The following is a 22,283-nucleotide window of genomic DNA, read 5'->3' on the forward strand; positions in this document are numbered from 1 at the left end:
CACAAGAGTTTGTCTATTACGGAAGGTAACTTTTTTCTTATCTTTTATACTGGGATTAGCCCACCTGGGCATAGGTCACTGACCCACATCAGGGCCTGGGTGGCGAAAATTTAATAATAATAATAATAATTCAGGTAAGTAAAATTTATAAAAAAAATACAAAATAAGAAATAATAAAATAATAATGATAATAATAATAACAAAACTGCAATTATAATAATAATAAAGAACCATAGAGAAAAAAAAAGATCAAGAGTGAGAAACAATATACGAGTATGTGTTGTCAATAGTAAGAGAAACAATTGACACCCTGCAATTGTGTGTAAAGGAGGCAGAAAGTCAGATCAGCAACCTGGGACTTGGTCACAATTTTCGTGATGCCATATGGCAGCAGGGTTTACCATTAGACAATACATTATGCTTCCAATATCTTCCCAGGCTGTAGTACCTCCCTGTTTGGTAGCTACCTACTACGCAGAGGATTATGCGTAAGGTGGCTAACTGCATCCCCTTGTGAGACACCATCTGTGATTCTGTACAGGATACAGTACACATTTATCTTATGGAAGAATCATTTTCAGTTTACAGTGATCCCTCGGTTAACGAATGGTTCGGTTAACGAATTACCTTCCATAAGAATCATCAGTTCGGTTAACAAACAAAAATTTGATTAAACGAAATCCTTACCAGTGGTGGGCACAGCTAAACGAAAAGTTAGCTTCGCTAACCACTAATCTGCTAACTAAAAAGTTAACTTCGCTAACGCTAAACTGCGAAACGGCTAAAAAAAATTAGCGGTAGCTGACGCTAACCGCTAACTTTTATTATATGAATTTAGCTTCTTTTTTTTTTTTTTTTTTTACTCTAAAACCCTTAAAAACAGACCTAGAGAGCTGAAATTTTCATATGTCTTGTAGCTTAGACATAGAGCTTTCCAATAAGGTATAGCATGCCAAGATCAGATGATGATCAAGGTGTACACAAATAATTAAATGAACAAATGAAATTAAACATTAGTTTACATTCAAGTTTCAACATACAGTACACTTTATAATCTTTATTTACTGTACGAAAAGACAGAAAGTATTAAACGAATCCAAAAACTATGATACTGTATCGCACAGGTAGCAAATAGCATTCATGCCAAAATCAGATGATGATCAACGTATCAAGGTGTACGCTGTACACAATTTCACAAATAATTAATTTGTATTCTCTTACAACCTATCGGCCTTATTCATTATTCATGTAAATATGCAAACCACATACACATTATACCAGTGCATTTTTATATAACTTATTGTTGGTCTTAGTCATGTAAATAAACAGAAAACTCTAAACTTGAATGAAAAGTAAGTTTTTAGAAAATTTGTTTGGCACACACCTTGGATGACATCCTGGTTATGAATTTATGCAGTACTTAGCATAAACAAATATATTGACACCAAAAAATCCTAATTAAATTAACAAATAAATGAGAAATGAAATTATACATTAGTTTACAATTACATTCCATGATTCTTTCAACATACACTGACAGTCTTCATCTTCCATAACAATAAGCAATAACGTACGCTGCTGTAGCTGCCACTGTAAGACTGCTTAGATTGTCTGTAACGTGACAACGTCGTAAGTGAACTGAACTCAGAACTGCGGAATTACACAATGCTGCTCAGCTGCTGCAGCGCGGCGTCGACAAATCACGTCTTGTCACGTTTACATGTACTAACACGCAGTCAGCCAAGCGTGCCTGACTGGCTGTTGGAGAGACACGTTATGTGTCACGCTTACAACAGACAGGAACAAACAAGTATAAATTTTGTTAGCAGAACTAAATTTAGTGGAAGCTAATTGATACACTAATGGTTTCCAAAGCTAGCGAAAATGCTAATCTGCTAACGAGAAAGTAAGCTTGGCTAATTAAAGATTAGCGGAACCGTGCCCACCACTGATCCTTACAGACATCACGCTTGTTGTGAGCATCAGCTGATGGGCTAGTCTGCCAATTCAGTAATCCAGTAATCCAGTAATTGTGCTCTTTAATATTTGTGCATTTTTCATATTAAAATTATTGGTCATTCTAAAATTTAGCCATCCAAGCTGTATTGTACATGTAATCAAAATAATGTACAAAATGAATACTACAATTTTGGTCTAGTGCAAACCATTGCATGTTTACATTCAAGTTATCACTATCGTATAAGAATTCCAGCAATGTAAATTATATTCTTCCCGGATACTTCTATGAAATTTATAATAAAAACAAAACTCAATCAAAAGGAAATAAATAAACAAATAAATACTTCACTAGACCTTCAGGTGCCTAACTGTCAAACATGTCACTGTCACCTCCCTCCCTCCCTACCCCCCACCTTCCCAGAAAAGGTTTGATGGTTTTCAGTAGGCTTTAAGTTTTTATCTTATATAATATCTCAGACTAAAGTTAGGAGAACGTAATTTGTATTGCTGGAATCCTTGCAAGACAGTGAATAATTTGAATATAAATGTCATATATTTTGCACAAGAGATAAAAATTTTAGTACATTTTATAATGTAAAGTTTTTCAACTGTATTTTTGGGTAGATTTACATAAATTTCTTCATTTATTTTCATTCATTTACATGCACACACCATACTAAAAGAAAAGTAAAAGAAATAAATGACCTAAAGCAAACCTGTAGTGTACATGTACTAACGGTACTAAAATTGTTAGGGTATGTCCAGTGCAAATTATAGCTTGTTTATATTCAAATTAATCACTATTATATATATAAGAATTCCAGCAATGTAAATTATATTCTCCCTGGTCACTCCTATGAAATTTTATAAGCAAAAAACAAAAACTCAATCTCAAGGACATAAATAAACAAATAAATACTTCACTAGACCTTTGGCGCCAACTGTCAAACTGTATCACCTCACCTCCCGCCCCCCCCTCACGCACCCCCTCCCCTCACGCACCCTCCCCTCACGCACCCCCCTCACGCACCCCCTCACGCACCCCTCACGCACCCTCCCTCACGCACCCCCTCACACACCCCCTCCCCTCACGCTCCCCTTCTGCCCAGCCAGGGTTTTAGTTACAGTGTTTATCTTATATAATATCTCAGACTAAAGTTAGAGAATGTAATTTGCATTGCTGGAATCCTTGCAAGACGGCGAATAATTTGAATATAAACGTCATATATTTTGCACGAGATAAAAATTAATCACCTGTATCACATTACAGTAGTGATTTAAGAGTAAGAGGTATGGTCCCTGTTAACGAACACACGTTCCAGAAGGTCGTTGTTAACCGAAACCATTGTTTCAATGGGATTTTGGTAATTGGTTCCAGCTCACCGAAAATTACATACAAACTAAAAATAGTAAAGTACACTTACTTTGAGGTGTGCATGTAGAAGGCCCTGGTTGATGATGATGATGGGAATTAGAAGTGGGGATGGAGGAGAAGGAGAAGAGAAGGCATTGGGGTGGAAGAGAAGTCACCCATGCTTCATGTTGCCATTTCACCCATAAAATTTTAGTTCACTTGGTGTAATTCAAGATTATATATTGTCAATATGTAAAATATACTTCAGAATGACCAATAATTGTACTGTAAAACGTAAAACAGTTTATGTTCAAGAGTCTCAGCAAGATGCTTCCTCCACTGAGTAGGGACACACAGTGACGCCATTTTGGGTGAGTCATGGCTGTTTGGTGCGCTAAAAACTAGTTCCTGTACTTCCATTATGTTAAATAATTGTTAAAATTACTAAAAATTTTAATATAAAACTTTTAAAATTATTGAATAGTACAACCTTCTTGATATTTACTCAAATGGTAATCTAATACTACAGTTGGTGAGCAGCCAAAGCAAGCGAAAACATGTTGGGAAAATTCGTAAGGAATTTGTTAACCGAAGTGAAGAATCTTATGGAAGCTAATTGCTACTCAAAATTTAGTTAACCGAGGGATCACTGTGTGTGTGTGTATATATATATATATATATATATATATATATATATATATATATATATATATATATATATATATATATATATATATATATATATATATATATATGTATATATATATATATATGTATATATATAATATATGTATAAATATATGTATATATATAAATATATGTATATATATATATATATATATATATATATATATATATATATATATATATATATATATATATATATATATATATATATATATATATATTTTGATAAATCACAGATTTATCTTATCCACGTTTTCATTGTGGATTTACATGAAATATATATATATATATATATATATATATATATATATATATATATATATATATATATATATATATATATATATATATATATATATATATATATATATATATATATATATATATATATAAACAGCATGCTAGATTAGGGGTGAAGGTATTATACTGTAGTTCTTGCAGGTCAGACATGAAAGGAAGACTTTAAAAGGCTAGCATCTACTACCTATGGTTCTCATGTCTTGGTATGCACTTTTTTGCTGCCATACCATTGACAACTTCTAGTGGTAGCACTGTTTCCATTATCACAGTGACACATATTCAGCCAAGCACTCTTAGCCTTCTAGTACTCTTGACCATGGTCGGAAGTTTCACCCCCAAGCAGTCATTGTGTAATAGGAACGGTTTTCCATTTTAGTAAACATTGAGAAGAGCGATCCAGACCCAAATTGCACCCTTAGAGAGGAACTGAGGTGGTTGATGGGGCCAGTCAACTGTTCCAGCATTTCTGCATATGGGATGCTCATAGTTTGAGATACTGTTGAGCGGGAAGGGAGCACTTAGCAACGCAATTTGCGTCAAAAGACTGCTAGAGGGTTAATTGGGCTGTACAGTATGTGATTGGTGAAAATGGTAACCTCAATCTTATGAAGGTTGTGTAGGGAGGGGATATGTGTACTGTACTTGGTACATTGTAGGTAAAATTCATATTTTAATATACAGTACTGTAGTATACTGTCTCCACTCCAGGCAGGTGCTAGTCATAAAAAGACACATACAACTGAATGTTGTGGGGTAATTGATTTTTTTATGTAATCAAATGAATGGTGTAGTACTAAGAGGAAATTGGTTTATCGGTTTGATAGTTCACAGGATGTACAGTATGTAATCTAGTTAGGAAGACATAGATGCCAAATTTTTATATTTATAGTCTCCTCGACTTAGGACCGGGTTCCGTCCCGACGACCAGGTTGTAAGTCAATTTGGTCGAAAAGGCGAAAATAATACATAGAAATTCTAACATGGGTGTCTTTTTTCTTCTCGCACCACGAGAACTCTCACTTTTACTCTTGCCAGCCATTTTAAAGGGAATTACAAAATTTTGTCAGTACACAGCGCGATCACTAACGTCGGGACTCGAAAACACGTAATGTGAAAAATATTTATATGACCATGGCTGTCGTATGTCTGGGTTGTCGTAAGTCGAGGAGAGACTGTATAATGAAGTGAGCCAACGGGCTTTATGCAAATTCTTCATTATTCAAACAGTAAAACCATGTATAATATATACAACTAGGATTCTCAGGTGTAATTGTTGACCTTATGCTAAATGAACCTGAAATTCACAGGTATGTCATTGGCGACAGTGTTGTGTATGGTCCTCCAGGGCACTACCCCCGTGATCTTGGCCCGACTTCACCCCATGCAAGGCCTCCCTCACCTCCGTCCCCACAACCACTGATGTCACGAAACTATCCACGATACACTGCTACGAGCCCCAGAAGTGAGTAATTCTTCAGAGGAATCACATTCTTGATATCATATTTTGAAATTAAATATTGTTGGATTCCTTTAGAAACAGTTGGATGCTGATAGTTGAAACATTTTGGAATCTTGGTTATCAGTCATAAACAGAAGTAGACATCTTGTACAAAAGTAATAAGAAAATAATATTCGGTTAATACTGATCTTGTAGATACTTTTGTGGTATGTCATGGGAGAGTAAAAGGTTTTTGATGTAGTTGATAGGTGAAACACTGATGGCAAGTTGTATAAATGAAAAATAGTAACTGGTTTTAAGCAGAGGGTAAGGGGCTACATTATTGGTTATACTTAAGGCTATTTTGTTGTTGATATATTTTATTTTATGTAGGATATACATCAAACAGTAGAAGAAGTCCAGCACTGCAGCCGCCCATCTCGACACAGTACCGTTCTCCTTCACCCCCAAGACGTGTGACCTCTCCCGGCGCCCCTTCCCCTCCTAGCAGAAGACCACCATCTCCAAGGAGTCCATACCTGAGAGGCCAAAGAACCAGCCGAGAGCAAGCTTGAGCGTATTTAGGTCTAAAGAGAGGTTTGAAATTAATTCTTGTTGATGTTTAGACTCTTTTTCTTTCTTTTTTTTAATAAATCTTGTCTCACTAACTTGTATGAAATTACAGTGATATTCCCATTAGCCAGAACATTTGGTGCAGAGCACTTCCAGGGATGAGATTTCCGGCTAACCAGACGACTTTCTCAAACCCGGAAAAATTCCTTATCCCAAAAATCTTTTCCGGTTACTGGGAAAAGTTTCCCAGTGTCTAAACTAGACTTCTTGCACAGACAGACACTGGCCTACTTCCCCAGAATGTTTCTGGGTGCTGGGGATGTTTTCCTTGATTCTAAATTACCGGAGTCTGTAAATGTAGTTCTAATTAAGTTAGAAACACTATTTCTTTACTATAATAATCCAGAATATGATATGGGCATGAATGAAGCTGTGTGTTAAAGCAAAGACTGGTATTTTCCACTCCCATGTAGCTGTGGGGGATTAGTGGTTCTCGTGTACCTGACCTGAACAGGTGTAAGGTGAATCATCTTATCGCGAATCATTAATTACCATTAAAATAAAGCAATAATAATGAGATGCATTCCCAAGTGTGACTTTTTCATATCTTTCATATCTTGTGTGGCTTTTTACCCTCTTTTTCCCCCAAAAACAATACATTGAATGAAAATTGCAAACTATATTTTTTAAATAATGTTTATGAATGCACCTTATACAATATAAATGAATAGTAATATGGTCACACAAGAGGAGATGGGACGCCATTGTTTTCGTTAGTGTTTACAGCCGGGAGTCCGGGACGATAGCTCTTCAAGAGAAAATGAAGAAAATAAGACCCTGATTGTAGCTGTAGCAAAATTAATGTAAAAAAATGAATATATATATGTTTTAAGTAATGTTATTTAGTGTTATTAAATGGAACAATAGAAGTAGCTAACCACTAATGGCAAAGAAAAAAGTGAGATGGATTGGGAACGCCAACATATATCGCGCATTTAAGATAATACCGCGTCATTTATCTTATTTAGAAATACCGTACAGTAAAACCTCGATTAACCGACTTTCGGATTAACCGTCAATCCCGAACTCCTAATTTTTTTTTTTTTTTTTTTCTTTCTTCTTCAGGGATTACCACGGGCACAGGTCATTGACCCACATCGGGGACTGGGGATAATGTAATAATAATAATAATAATAATAATAATAATAAAGAACCATAAATAAATGCAAAATGAAAAAAAATCAAGAGTGAGAAACAATATATGTATGTTGTGTTGTCAATAGTAAGAGAAGCAATTGAGACCCTGCAATTGTGTGTAAATGAGGTAGAAAGTCAGATCAGCAACCTGGGACTTGGTCACAATTTTGTGATGCCATATGTTCTTTTGGATTTTTCCATTTTTTATTCACGGTTTCTGTGCTGGTTCATATTTATTTACTAAAGTGGTTAATGTTTTAAAGCAAATTCTATTGAAATATGAAGGGCAAATGAATAAAAGTGAATAGAGGGAATTAAATGAGGTAGGTTAGGGGATAGGTACTTTGAAAATGTATGTTTTATTTCCGTAGACTTTATGTACTATTAACCGACCTTTCGGATTATCTGTCGGCCCCTTCCCCCCATATGTGGTCGGTTAATCGAGGTTTTACTGTATGCACAAAAGATTGTTTATTACCGAATATGTATTTGATTGAATTAATCTTTATACAGCTCCTCCCCGACTTCCACAGGGTTAGGGACCCAAATCCAGGTCTTAAGTCGAAAATGCTTAAATAATACACAGAAAATCTAAAATGGGTGTCTCTTTTTCTTCTCAACACCACAAAACTCTCACTTTTAAGCTTGCCAGCCATTTTAAAGTGAATACAAACGAAAATTTTGTCAGTACCCAGCGCAATCACTGACGTTGGGACTGAAAATACGTAATTTGACAAAATTTTGGTACGACTGAGGCAGGTCAGAAGTGCAGGTGGTTGTAAGTCGAGTAGGTCAGAAGTCGGGGAGGAGCTGTACTGTAGTATATGCAAAATGAACAATACAATTCATTAATAATAATGAATATTGAAACACACAAGAGGATAAGAGACGGCATTGTTGTCAGTGTTTACACCCAAATGTCAGTTATCCACCTGAAACTAAAGAAAATAAGACCCTGGTTGTTGTTGCAGTAAAATTAATGTAAAAAAATTTGTTTTAATTAATGTTATTTAATGTACAGTAGAAGTAACCACTGATATTAAAGAAAAAGTGAGACTGATAGTGGAACAGTAATGTATACGTGCACCCTCAATGAAACAGTCATTTATCTTAAGAATATGTACAAAAGATTCAATTTTGTTTATTACTGAATATGTATTTGATTGAATTAATGTTTATATATGTGAAATGAACAGTGCAATTCATTAATATATTGTAGAATATTGAAAGACACAAGAGGAGACAAGACGGCATTGTTTTCCTGAGTGACGATGGTTCTACATAAGAAACCAAAGAAAACACTAGAAGTAGCTAACCACTAATGGTAAAGAAATTAAGTGAGACGATTGGGAACGCCAACGTATGTACAGTAAGTGCGTACATGTGAAAACATATCGCTATTTCTCTACATATGAATATGAAAGTAACACTTATTTACTGTTCATATATGTTTTAAATAATACCTACGAATGTAAAACAAAAATTCTACTCGCCAATAGTGGTAAAGTTTAAAACATAGGGACAGCCAACGATGATGCCTGAGTTTTTACTCAGATGACGAAGTCATCAGGTTCAACTCTGGCTGAAGCTGTAGGTTCAACTCTGGCTGAAGCTGTAGCTTTCCATAAAGCTGTTGCTGAAACTGTTACTGAACCTGAAGTAGTTGTTGAAGCTGCTTATGTTGCTGAATTTGATGGTGTAGCTGAAGTTGATGGCTTAGGCCTTCGAATAATAAAGCTGTCGAAAGAACCTTGCACAGCTGCTTTCTTTTCTCATTATACATCTTTATGTAGAGGTCATTTATGTTTAATTAATTTTAATGCTTTGTTCTGTTAATGGATTCACTTCAGAAAATATGTTCATTATTTGCTCCATATAATATCCACAACCCTCTCACCTTTTTCATATTGTTTTAACACATCTAGTTTCTTGGCTAAGCTCATACACTTTCTATTAGCTTTTGAAACAACACTACCATCACTTTTTCTCTTGGTCATGTTGAATAGGGATGCAAAAATGCTGTAAGAAACCTGAGAAAGTTTTTCTCCTTTTCCTGTTCTGATGCGTGAAAACGAAGGGCCCGCCAGCTGTGATTGTTTATACTAGTGATGCTGGCATCATCACTAACAAGCCCGCAGCTCTCAATGTGCTGTTTTTTTTTTTTTTATATAATCGGATGGTTATTATTTATACTGAAAGTGTAATATATTTTTAATTTTGTCAGCATTATGAAGAAAATAATGGCGTAAATTGAATTGGGTCCTAAATTAACCAGGGTCTTAGATGTGAATCTCCGTTAGTTCAACCGTCATTATCGGAGTCTTTACTGTATAAGTATATAGTACAGTCGGCCCTTAACATACATGGGGGTTAGGTAACAGAGATACCCGTGAATGTTAGAAATCCTAAATTTTGCTGCCCCCCCTCCTAAAACCCCCCTGGCCCCCCATGTCCTATTTACCGTATATATCCGTGTATAGCACGAGTTCTTAAGACCAAATTTTTTGGCAAAAAGTTGGGGGTCGACCTCTATACGGGTAATAGTTTCGTTAGGTTGAAAAATATTTACCAGTAACTACCAGTAAACAATGGAAACGACGCACCAACTCACCACCCACTGTGAGTGTCGGTACAGTTGCCAGGGCAGATCTCTTGCGTCATCATAGCAAGCCCAAAGTAGCCAAATGCATGGTATGGTAGCACAGGATGATGTAAAACATAAAGTATTCATTTTTTAAAGTTTATTTATAGATACATAAATTTTTGTTCATTACATTTGAAACATCAATCTTTGTTAATTAAATTTGAAACAAAAGAAAACTACGATACCGTATTTCTAAATACCGGGTATTTTCATTAAAATATTACATCACAAGTATATTTTACCTTAACTGTGACTGAATGAATATATTCTCAGAAATAAATATGGAAATGTAATATTTTTGCTGAAATGACGTACGTATTACAGTGGAAAGTGGGATAAAATCATGACGAAAACAATGACTTTCGCTTTCTTTCGTTGTTCAAAAGATTTTACCGTAATCGCTTTTTGAATGGTATTCAGTTAAAAAACTGTTGTATTACAATAATATTCTATCCTAATTCACTTGAATAAATACTACGATACCATATTTCTGAATATTTTCATTAAAATCCATCAAAATCATTTTCCTTGTCATCGTCTTCAGCATCAAACAGCTCCTCCCAGTCTTCTCCTTAAACAGGGCTAGAGGGTACGTGTTTTTTAAATCGTTTTCAGTTAAAAAACTGTTTCATCACTTGTATATTTTACCTAAACTGCGCCTGAATGAATATATTCTCAGAAATAAATAGTAGTTTTGCTGAAACGTGATGTATTTCAATGTAAATTAGGATAAAACACATGACAAAAACAAAAGACTTTACCTAACCTTCCAATGTTCAAGAGATGTTATTCGTTTTTTTAATAGTTTTCGGTTAAAATACTGTTATATTACAATGATATTCTATTCATACTGTGCTTGATATAATACATTCACGGAAATGTAATATTTTTGCTGAAATGACGTACGTATTACAGTGGAAAGTGGGATAAAATCGTGACAAAACAATGACTTTCGCTTTCTTTCGTTCAAAAGATGTTACCGTAATCGCTTTTCTAATGGTTTTCAGTTAAAAAACTGTTGCATCACAAGTGAATTAGGATAGAATATTATTGTAATACAACAGTTTTTTAACTGAAGACCATTCGAAAAGCGATTACGGTAACATCTTTTGAACGAAAGAAAGCGAAAGTCATTGCTTTCGTCACTTTCCACTGTAATACGTACGTCATTTCAGCAAAAATATTACATTTCCATATTCTCAGAAATGAATAGTAGTTTTGCTGAAATGTAATGTATTTCAATGTAAATTAGGATAAACTACATGAAAACAAAAGACTTTACCTAACCTTCCGATGTTCAAGATATGTTACTCGTTTTTTTAATAGTTTTCAGTTAAAATACTGTTGTATTAGTGATATTCTATTCATACTGTGTTTGATGTAACATATTCACGGAAATGTAATATTTTTGCAACTACAGTCGACCCTCGTTAATTCGGACCCCTTTAATCCGGATTTCGGATAAATCGGACGAAATCTGAACTGTCATATCAAATTTCTGGTTCTGGGATTGTCCCAGTTGCAATTGGGGTTGCAATTTCAAATTTTGTGTCACTACTAAGAAATAACAAAGTCCCAGGTGCACTCTAAGATTAAGAGAAAACGGACGACTCAGGCGTCCTGAAGTGAGAGAAAACGGACTCCTATGACGGGGCACTCAAATAAAGAGACATGGCTACATGTTTTGTTGACTAGCCACTGTACAGTATCCTTTTCATCACTTTGTAATAAGCCTCGTTATGCCTATGTGTTTCTGATAATTATCATAACATTATATATTTATTTATTTAGCGGTTGTACAAACACAAGGCCTCACACATGCCATTCAGACTGACAGACTTGACAAGTTTTACCAACCATAAAGACAGTTGAAGCTTTAAACATCACTCACAATGGATCTTGAATATTCCAACTGTAATCAGACATACCTAAGTTGCCTCAACAATTGCAACCCCAGTTGCAATATCAAATTCTGTGTCACTACTAAGACATAACAGTCTCTGGTGCACTCTAAGATTAAGAGAAAACGGACGACTCAGGAGTGCTGAAGTGAGAGAAAACGGACTCCTATGACAGGGCACTCAAATAAACATACACATAGCTGTATAATGCAATATTAACCCCTAAATTGGTTAATTCGGACAATCGGCTAAAACGGACACCCTTCCCCCCCTATTAGTCCGTTTTAACGAGGGTCGACTGTACAATGATGATGTCAACACAAGCGTGGTTACAGCGAGACTGACTGACTGAGGGAACGCGGGGTGGCGCGGGTGATGTGTGTGTGTGTGTGTGGTGTCGTGCACGATTTGAATAATGTACATTCCTTTGAATGTATATTCCTCCAGCGGCAATCCGCTTATTTGCAAATCCATGTAAGTTAAACCCGCGTATGTTAAGGGCCAACTGTAGTGCATTAAGGTGGTTTAAGTTGCTATTCACGGTTATGTGAATGTGCATGTATGAAACAACCACCACCTAACAGTTTACAAGTTTTTGGTAATTTATATCCACATTCATTTATTTATTTTTTTTATTTTTTTTTTTTTTAGGTATGGTAACAAGGCAGGTATCTCCAGTACAGCCAGGAGTCCTAGTAGAGACAGCAGAAGAGGCAGTGACAGAAGCAGAGGAGACAGAGATAAGAGAAAAGAACCAGAGAGAACCATTGGCTCACGGGAAAGAACTCACGATGCAGAATCTGGCAAACGTTTAAGACCTGGAGAACGCGATTCTGATTATCGTAATAGTAGTGATATCAGGAGCTGGGGTAAAGAGGGCAATCATTCCAGCTCTAACCAAACTCACCAAAAGGATCGATCTCGTGATGAAAGACACCCACGGTCTCCCTTAGGGCGAAGTGCTCGTGGGGATACATCCAGAGACAGAAGAAGAGAGGGAAGTAGAGAGAGGGACAGGGGCAGGAGATTGGAGGACAGGTTGGGACCCTCACCTGCAACTCAGACAACAAGGAGGAGTCCCATAGGAAGACCCCGTGTCTCTCGAAGAGCTGCCTCACCTCGAGAAAAGAAGAGAAGCAGGTGAGTTATAAATTTTTTTTTTTTATCTTCTCTTTAAAATAGTTAAAAATATTTCTAATAGGGAAATTATAATTTCAAGAGGTAAAAAGGTACAGTATTCAAGATTCAAATTCAAATTATGTTGCATAATTTTGTAATACAGTCAAGAGAATAAGCAATAATTTGAAACAGCTAAGAGTACAATCCATGACTCATGGACAAAATTTGGGTAATACTTCTTTAATTGTAATATTATACAGCATTGTTTTTCAGTCAGTGAGATATGAAGGTCATCTAGGTTGAATGAGGAGCTTCAAAAATAATTATTGGGAGCTTTGCCTCACTGAATATTTTGAATATTTTTTATCTAAAAATAAGTAGACATTTAAAATTGAGATATTAACTTCATACAGATATGTGTACATTACTTAATATCCAGTAAGAGAGAGAGAGGCATTCCTGAGAAAGCAAGGGGCCTTGCAGGCTCAAAATTCCATGTGATGTTTTGATGATGTCATAGCTGCCATAAGCATGGATATGCCACTCATTATTTTTTAAGGTTCCCAAAATACCAAATTAATCAGTGACATGGGGATCTGTGTCAGAATGACCTGTCCTACCACAGGAAATTAAGAAAATATGTTGACCTCATTCAAATTCCCAGCCTGTTTCAGCATTGCTACTGTCGACCTATTTCACTTTTGGTGTGCACTCGGAAATAGTGGCAATTGCTGTTTTGAGGTGATATTTACCAGCTCAATTTTGAATACCCATTAACCCTTAAGCCCCAGGTTCGAGTGCCGCTGGCAGTACCCCCCACGCGAGGGTAAATTGAGAAAAATCAAAACTTTTTCCAAAAATAATTTTTAACCTTTTTAAATGGTAAAACAGTAAAAAATAAGTAAAGAAAAACTATATGTTGACCATCTAGAAACTTCCTTGGCAGCGCTGAGGGAAGGAGGGAGGGAGGGATAATAGGCTACAGTGTTGTTTTGACAGCGGAGCTCGTGGTCACATACGCACTTATGAGCTATTTTCTGCTTGCCTTTGTATCTGAAATGGCCAGTAATGCATATATTTACTGATCATAACACTTATTTGCTATAAATAATTCATTTAGATTATTTTATTTGCATTATTTTTCATAAAAAGTGCACGGCAACACACGCACACAGTCTGGCTGTCCCTGTGTTTGGTAGAGCCAGTAATGAATAAAATAATAATAATTTCACAAATATATACATTTATAACATAATCATACCATTGTTTTTCAGTAATACTACACCACAATACAACTACAGTACACTACTTTTAGCAATATTACTTTGATACAACATGATAAAATGGACAAACAATAGAAATGAAACAACCAAAAGTAGGTAATTACATTCAGGAAGCTTCCTTGTGGTCGAGCGTGTAGTGTTTCCATACTCATATAATCTGTCTCACTTTAAAAAGCTGGTTTTCCGGCATCTTCATGGTATAGATTAATGTTCTGTAACCTTTTTCTTTTCTATTTTTAACTTCATTTTATTCTTATTTTTTCGCCTCCTTGGCGCCGTTGTGGATCGTTCGACCTGTGCCCGGGTGGGCTAATTCCCGTAAAAAAAAAACTGGCAGGAAATGGAGCATGTCTTAGTACGTCACCCGGGGCGCACTAGTCGGGCATCTTAGTACGTCACCCGGGGCACACTAGTCGGGCATCTTAGTACGTCACCCGGGGCACACTAGTCGGGCATCTTAGTACGTCACCTGGGGCACACTAGTCGGGCATCTTAGTACGTCACCCGGGGCACACTAGTCGGGCATCTTAGTACGTCACCCAGGGCACACTAGTCGGGCATCTTAGTACGTCACCCGGGGCGCACTAGTCGGGCATCTTAGTACGTCACCTGGGGTGTAAGGGTTATTCATATGGTCATTGGGAATTTTCGGGCTTCAGCGTGTACTCTTTTCCTCAGTTGTGTTGCCAATCTTGCTGGCTGCTTAGGCTCCCAACTTCAAAGCATACCTTGGCAAATTGACTTAGTCAAAACAGTCCTTTCAATTAATATCAGATCAAAGTTGAGAGTAAATTATTAGAAATCATCCTGTAAAATGTTAAAGGGATTTGGAGGCTAGTCGGGGTGAGAAATGGGGATATAAAAAGAATATATAGGATCAAAAATTCCTCTGTGCTTGTGGAACTCATGGCAAGTGGTATTCATGTCTTAGCAGTTGTGGGAACAAGATCAAGAGAGATGTACAGAAGATAACTGGCTATACAGTGGTCCCTCGATTAACGAACGGTTCAATTAACAAAATTTCGGTTAACGAATTAGCTCCCATAAGGATTTTCAGTTCCATTAGCGAACAAAACTTCGATTAACGACAGCCTTACAAGAAACACGCTTTGTTGTGCGCATCAGCTGATCGGCTAGTCCTCCAATACAGTAATTGGTTCTATGTTTACATTCGTTTCCAGTGGAGTAAATATCAAGAAAGTTGTGCTCTTGAATATTTTGCATTTTTTATATTAAAATTTTTGGTCATTCTAAAATTTAGTTAACATTTTGATAATATATACAGTACAGAGAACAGTTTTTGTGCGCCCATCAGCTGATCGAATCGCCCACCAACGCTTCTCATGTTTAACTTTGTTTAAAGTGGAATGAACACCAAGTTTGTTGGTCTTGAATATTTTTGCATTTTTACATTAAAATTATTGGTCATTCTGAAATTATATACAGTATACCGTATCACTACGAACGTGGCAGAGTGCATTTCTTGTTTACTCAAAACCAACAACTTGTCCATTGTCGAACTGCATGATAGTCCACTTCATATGTGAGTGTTGGTATGGCTGTCTACCCAGCAGTAATTGGGAACCTGGATGTTAATTGATTTGTGGAGCGTGTTCCGGGGTCATGCAACTCGTTAAGTCAGGGTGTGGTTGTTGTGTTGGTGACCGCTTTTACACCTTAAACAAATTCATGCCTAGGTGGCCCTAGTGCCGGCCGTCCTTGTTACACAAGGGGCAACCATTATTATCAATGAGTTTGATGCCCCAACTTAATGTGTGGAGTGAACATTTTAATCGGTTTAAAGATTATTGATTCTATTTGTATGTAAATTGAAAATAGGAAGACTCTCTGCATTGTTTTGGATGCACTTTCATCCCATTCTTTATACAGTACACTTCTTTCATTTCCCTTCTGACCATTTTTTTCCTTCTTGGGATATTTGTATCCTTTTAAACTGCTGTGTGTTGGGAAGCAGAGGAAGGATAAGAGATAAGAATAAGTTTATAAAATGTTTAGGATAGAAATGTTATTGATATCAGTATATCTTACCATTTCTAGTAGTCTGTATGTTTAAATTTACTAAAACCTGTTTTTTTACTGTAAATTTAATTATCTTTCAGACATCCAGGTGATCTGAGACTATGGATAGAATCTCGTAAGTCAGAAGGAAGCAAACGACCTCTGTCACCTAGTAGGCCTCGTCCTCTAGCCAGACGAACTGCCCGATCCAGTGAGAGATCAACCCTGGTTAAGAGATCTCGGTTGGGTGATCCCAAGAAAAGGTTAGGGGGCTACAAGGCTCGGAGAAGAACCCTCCCAGTTAAGAGAAACAAGATATTAAAGAGTAAGTAGTGAGTGTATCATAATTGAAAATATGACTCTGACATCACTTCTACAACTTTATCTCACAAAGGTTTACTGTTTATATCTAAGTACAGTTGCTCCCCGACTTACGACGGGGTTAGGGACTGACATCCAGGTTCTAAGTCGGAAATACTTAAATAATACATAGAAAATCTAAAATGGGATAATGCCTCCTCAATATTACCTTGTAATTCAATTGATAGTAGGAACATCATAGAATCTAGTCTCATTAAACATACTGAAGCATTCAACATGAATTTGAGTAATGGCATGTTTAAACTGGACAATTTTGTAATTAAGAAGATTTGTAACCAGGTGAGAAGGTTGGGTCACCTTACCCTCTGACCTGACTACCGACCGTTGCCGTGCTATTTAAAGATTAGTAGGGTCATTACCTAATACCTGACCATTATGGACCTGGTCTCACCCTCCTCTGTATATATACACCCTGTTTTGTACTCCTCTTTAGTCTGTACTCACCCCTGAAGATGTGAATTACACGAAAGCGCTTGGGAACTTCGTGTTTTCTTCTTTCCTTGTGGTTATCAGCATATACCTGAATCCAGCACCTACAGTGATTTACTTGCATATATATATATATATATATATATATATATATATATATATATATATGTATGTATATATGTATGTATATATGTATATATGTATATATATATGTATGTATGTATATATGTATATATATATATATGTATGTATATATGTATGTATGTATGTATATATGTATGTATGTATGTATGTATGTATGTATGTATAATATGTATGTATGTATGTATGTATGTATGTATGTATATGTATGTATGTATGTATGTATGTATGTATGTGTATATGTATGTATGTATGTATGTATGTATGTATGTATGTATGTATGTATATATATATATATATATATATATATATATATATATATATATATATATATATATATATATATATATATATATATATATATATATATATATATATATATATATATATATATATATATATATATATATATAATTTTTTTTTTTTTTTTTTTTTTTTTTTTTTTTGTTATAATTTGGATATTTTACAGAATATCAGCGATTAACAGTAAAGCGAGGACCAAGGAGTGGGGGTGGTACCGGCAGTGGTAAAGCCAGCAACCGGTCCAACAAAGATAGTGGAGGAAATCGTGGTGATGGGGAAGAAGGTGAGGGAGGAGGTGAGGATGAAACCAGCAAACCTGGAAGCACAGCAACAATCCGTAGGGTCATCAAGAAGCCCAAGAATGTGAGTCAGGTCAACCGTTTAGCCCTTAAACCTCGAGTCATTAGGAAACCAGCACAGAAATTGTTGAAAGATCCCAAGGAAGCAGATACTACTACTAACAAGGTAAGATGAATAGTATTGCCGTTGTAGCAGAATTGCCCTATCAATTATAGTGTCCAGATTGTTTTAACAGTAATCCAGTCCAGTATCCCAGTTGATCACTTGAGATGCTACAATTATTTTACTGTTGTAACATTGTGTATGAAATTCATTGTGCTTAAATGATAAGTACTGTATGTTATAAAACTAAGTTTTGGTAAAAGTCAGGCAAGAAAATCTAAAGATTGATCTGTCATCTGTTATCCAGGAAAGTGGCTCATAGTCTGTCATTGCACTTCTCTCAGACTAACTTGGTTTAAACTGTCGCCTTTGTTCAGTTATCATTTCCTCTTCTGCCCCCTTTTCCAGTTCAGCACTTTGGTCCTTCACTTTTGCTGTTGTTATTTTTCTCCTTCTTTGACCCTTATTTCCCATTGCCTTGACATATTTTGAGTGATTCACATTTTTTCATTTGTTTCACACTTATTTCATCAAAAAGACTCATGTCTCCATTCATTTTTGCACTATGGACATAATTCTTCCATCCCCTGTTATATTTAAATAAAAAAAATCTTGTAAATTTAAAACAAGTTATTTATTGGCTCAATCTATTTCATATTTTCTGTAGAATTTTACCTCCTTTATATACTTTGTACTCATGTAAATTATTCATTGCATGTTCCACTTATTCATACCATTTTAATTTATGTCCTTTTATACACATGTATCAATGTTTTTCTAAGAAATTTATTAAGGGATGAATGAGGCATCTTAACACTTGTGTTTGGGTATTTGCTCAGGATGTGGCCTGTTACTCACCTCACCGTACTTGACTGCACCACACGAGAGATAATTGTCCATAATGAATCATAACAAACTTGCTATCTGAGATAAAAAGGTGGGATTTGTTGCATTAGCATTGTAATTAAAATATCTACAAACAGATTTAAATGAGTAATCATGATAAATTAATTATTTCTATACGTAAGCACGAGTAGAAGGTATGAGGAGGCACCACACTACCACCATGTGGTGCAATCTTCTTGCACTTTTTTACGTTTCCCTACCCCTCCACCCTCGCCAGCAACACGAGGCATGGTTCAAAACTCACAACACTATGATGAACGAGAATCAGCACAAGCCGTGAGAAAGGTGTGTCAAAAGTTATTGCCTGCATAGTTGAAACACAAAGGGAGGCTGGTGTGGTAACCTAACCTTGGAGGTATACATAGTTGGCATATCGCGCCAACGTTGCCAAATGTTCATCTCTCGAATCAAGCATTCATATGCAAACAAAATGATTTAATTTTAATTTTTTTACTTAATATGCAAATTTGCGTATGAAAACCCTAAAGCGATAATGTATATCATACTGTACACAGTTTTACTTATGAAAACCCCAAGTGTTAAGATGGTAGAAAGATTTGGGGAGTTGGTGGTAGAGTATTTATTTGAAGGGTAAAAAGGAAGACCAAAGGCAAATGATGGGTTATAGTTAGAAAAGTACATGTATGGGAAGGTTGTTTTGATGAGGACACACAAATACACAGAGGTAGGCCGTATCTTGATTGGTGTTTCTGTGTGTTAAAATTCATATTGTTTTCATGTATTTCATTAAAGGAGAGACCACCTTCCCAGTCTTCCAAGGGGGAAACTTCACCACGCAATGAGAAGCCTACAAGCACAACTTCAGAACCCAGTAAACGACCTGCACGATCCTTCTAAAAATTACCATTTTTATCCTAAGTATCTTCAAGATTGGAACTTTTGTTTATATGTTTCTCTGCTCTGAAAATATACTTGGCAATAACTCTAGTGGCACCTAACTTTATTGAAGGTATGATTGATAAGTGCTGTTTTGGTATAAGCTCAAGTATGCTAATCATTATAGTGTATAAGTTGTCGTGTTGTCAGTAACCAGCAATGTTTTATCAGTGTTGAAGTGAATAAGGGATAATTCTATCTAGAATTTTTTCTTCAGTTCCAGCCTTGTATGCCTTAAAAGGATAAAATTGGTGATAATAAACTTCAATTTTACAAGAGAACTGTGATCCAGGTAGCTGAGGAAGAGTTTACTAGTGTTGTACACATGACAGTAGCTTAAAGTTTTAGTAATGCCAAATCTATTTAAGAGTGTAATGTCAGATAATTATTAGTATGTCTTTAGCTACCATAGTTTGTGGTGTCAGTTACTGTTATTAGATGATGTTTGGATTCATCCTCCCATGTCATCATAATGTACTGTGGTGAAAATTGTTTACCAGTTACAAAGTGAGGAACATGTTCCTTGTTAACAATGGCCCAAGACCATAATTGGGATGATGGTTGCAGCTAGTCGCATAGTCACAGCCAAGGCCAGAGAAAGAACTGGCAGTGTAGCCATCATAGTAAATCCCAGAAATCCACATGCTGTGAAAGCCGATATGATAGTTGTATTTTTAGTTATTTGAGTGTGCCTTTTGTCACAGTGTTATACCATTTTTAAATTTCATGGAAATTTACAGTTAGGGATATTTTTATTGTTTAGGAAGACTGATTGAATGTATTTACTCTTTATTTCTTATTTAAACACTTCAATCTTATGGCCTTAAAAAAAAAGATTGTTCAGAATATTATGAACTGTGTATATTCATTTTATGCAAAATTTTCAAAGTGTTCTGGTATAAATATAAAGTGACAACCCATTAAATACAGTAGTTTCATTACTTAAAAATCAGTATAGCCTTGAGGAAAAAAAAATATGAATTATTTTAGCAGTAAAATTAAATCTGTTAATTGTGGTCTCAATTTAACTCGCATGAATTGACAATTAATATTTATTGCATGAACTTGCCTAGGTAGGCCTACATAGCACCGTATCTTGGGTTTGTTTACATCTGACTCCCAGCAGCTCTTATGTGTCCAGACTTGCAAGAAGTAGAGCTCATAAATAATAATATTTGCTGGTTGTGAATAAATGGCCTTGATTTTCAATATTTATATTTGTATGTACAGGCATCCCTTGCTATCCAAATGGGTTAGGTTCCTTGAAAACCATTCAGATAGTGAATAACATAATAAATGGGAAAAATAATAGGAATAAAATGACAAGAAAACACCAATATTGTATCTTGGGGGAGAGTCATCAAACAAAGAAACCACAATACAGCTGAATCCCAGTTATCTGGTATATTCAACTAACCAGCACCAAAATGAAATAATAATAATAATTCCTCCAAAATCAACTACAGGTGCTCCTCTACTTATGAACGAGTTACGTTCCTGAGGCTTGTTTGTAAGTCCAACTTCAGCCAAACAGTGAACCAGTTAACTCACAGACGTGTGGTTGCTGCTCTGCGCTGTGTGTAAACCATGATGTCACATTGGGAGGGAGTGCAGCCCACAGTTAAAACCCATTGCTGCCCCACACATTCACTCCCATGCTATTCATTTTTATTATTTTATAGTTTTATATTATATTTTATTTATTTCTAATCCACATTGAAGTATTGTAATGATTTTCCACAACTTTTATAGTTGCATTACAAGGCTGATGAGTTCCTGAAAAACCCAATGCTAACTGAAAAATTGCAGATAGGGAGCATTATAACATGGGGTTCAATGGGATACGTTCCCAGCCAGTCCCCAAACACACATGTATGACTTTGACTCCCACACAGACTGGGGAGTCTCATGCTGCTTCACAATGTTAAGTTTCACCTCAGAGACATGGTTATCTTGAATGCCTTGGCCATTCCAGACATTTTCAAAGTTACACTGCTCACTTCAGTCACAAAAACACTTGTTACAAAAACAGAGCAAATGATGATAATGTAAAACAATGATAGTGGCCGACACTGCTCACATCATTTTCACGACAACAGTGGCGAAGCACATTACAGTCACAAAAACACAGAAAATACCACTTCACAGTCACCATAGCACAGTACTGTACAATGATAAGTACTGTGTACAATGAAAGACACAAGTCGTGTTGTGAAATTTGGTGAAAACATGTGCCGAAGGGCTAAACTTTTGGTGGGCTCTGCCTTATGGTATGGGGCTCTCATAATGTTTCACGAGTTATATTTAATCTTCGGACAAAACCGCGGCACGATTTTTGTCTTTGATTGTA

General features: G+C 35.9%; 2 protein-coding genes across 7 annotated transcripts in view; both read left to right on the plus strand.

The window, feature by feature from the left end:
- LOC121866376 (RNA-binding motif protein, X chromosome-like) overlaps positions 1 to 12,794 on the plus strand; it is a 48,724-nt gene extending 35,930 nt beyond the window's left edge. For all 6 annotated transcript variants that reach the window (XM_042366009.1, XM_042366019.1, XM_042366037.1 and 3 more), the window contains 3 exons: positions 5,608 to 5,762; positions 6,132 to 6,335; positions 12,705 to 12,794. In XM_042366009.1, coding sequence (XP_042221943.1) covers positions 5,608 to 5,762; positions 6,132 to 6,313 — 337 coding nt within the window. In that variant the 3' untranslated portion in view covers positions 6,314 to 6,335; positions 12,705 to 12,794. The remainder of the gene's footprint in view (positions 1 to 5,607; positions 5,763 to 6,131; positions 6,336 to 12,704) is intronic.
- LOC121866002 (arginine/serine-rich coiled-coil protein 2-like) lies at positions 12,469 to 20,858 on the plus strand. Its single transcript, XM_042365576.1, has 5 exons — positions 12,469 to 12,527; positions 12,705 to 13,193; positions 16,576 to 16,799; positions 17,895 to 18,193; positions 19,790 to 20,858. The coding sequence occupies exons 1-5, from the start codon at positions 12,469 to 12,471 to the stop codon at positions 19,892 to 19,894; spliced, it is 1,176 nt and encodes a 391-aa protein (XP_042221510.1). The 3' UTR covers positions 19,895 to 20,858.
- Positions 20,859 to 22,283: the final 1,425 nt, after the last annotated feature.

Source organism: Homarus americanus, unplaced genomic scaffold, assembly GCF_018991925.1.
Source record: "Homarus americanus isolate GMGI-L3 unplaced genomic scaffold, GMGI_Hamer_2.0 scaffold32583, whole genome shotgun sequence".
Lineage (NCBI taxonomy): Eukaryota > Metazoa > Arthropoda > Malacostraca > Decapoda > Nephropidae > Homarus > Homarus americanus.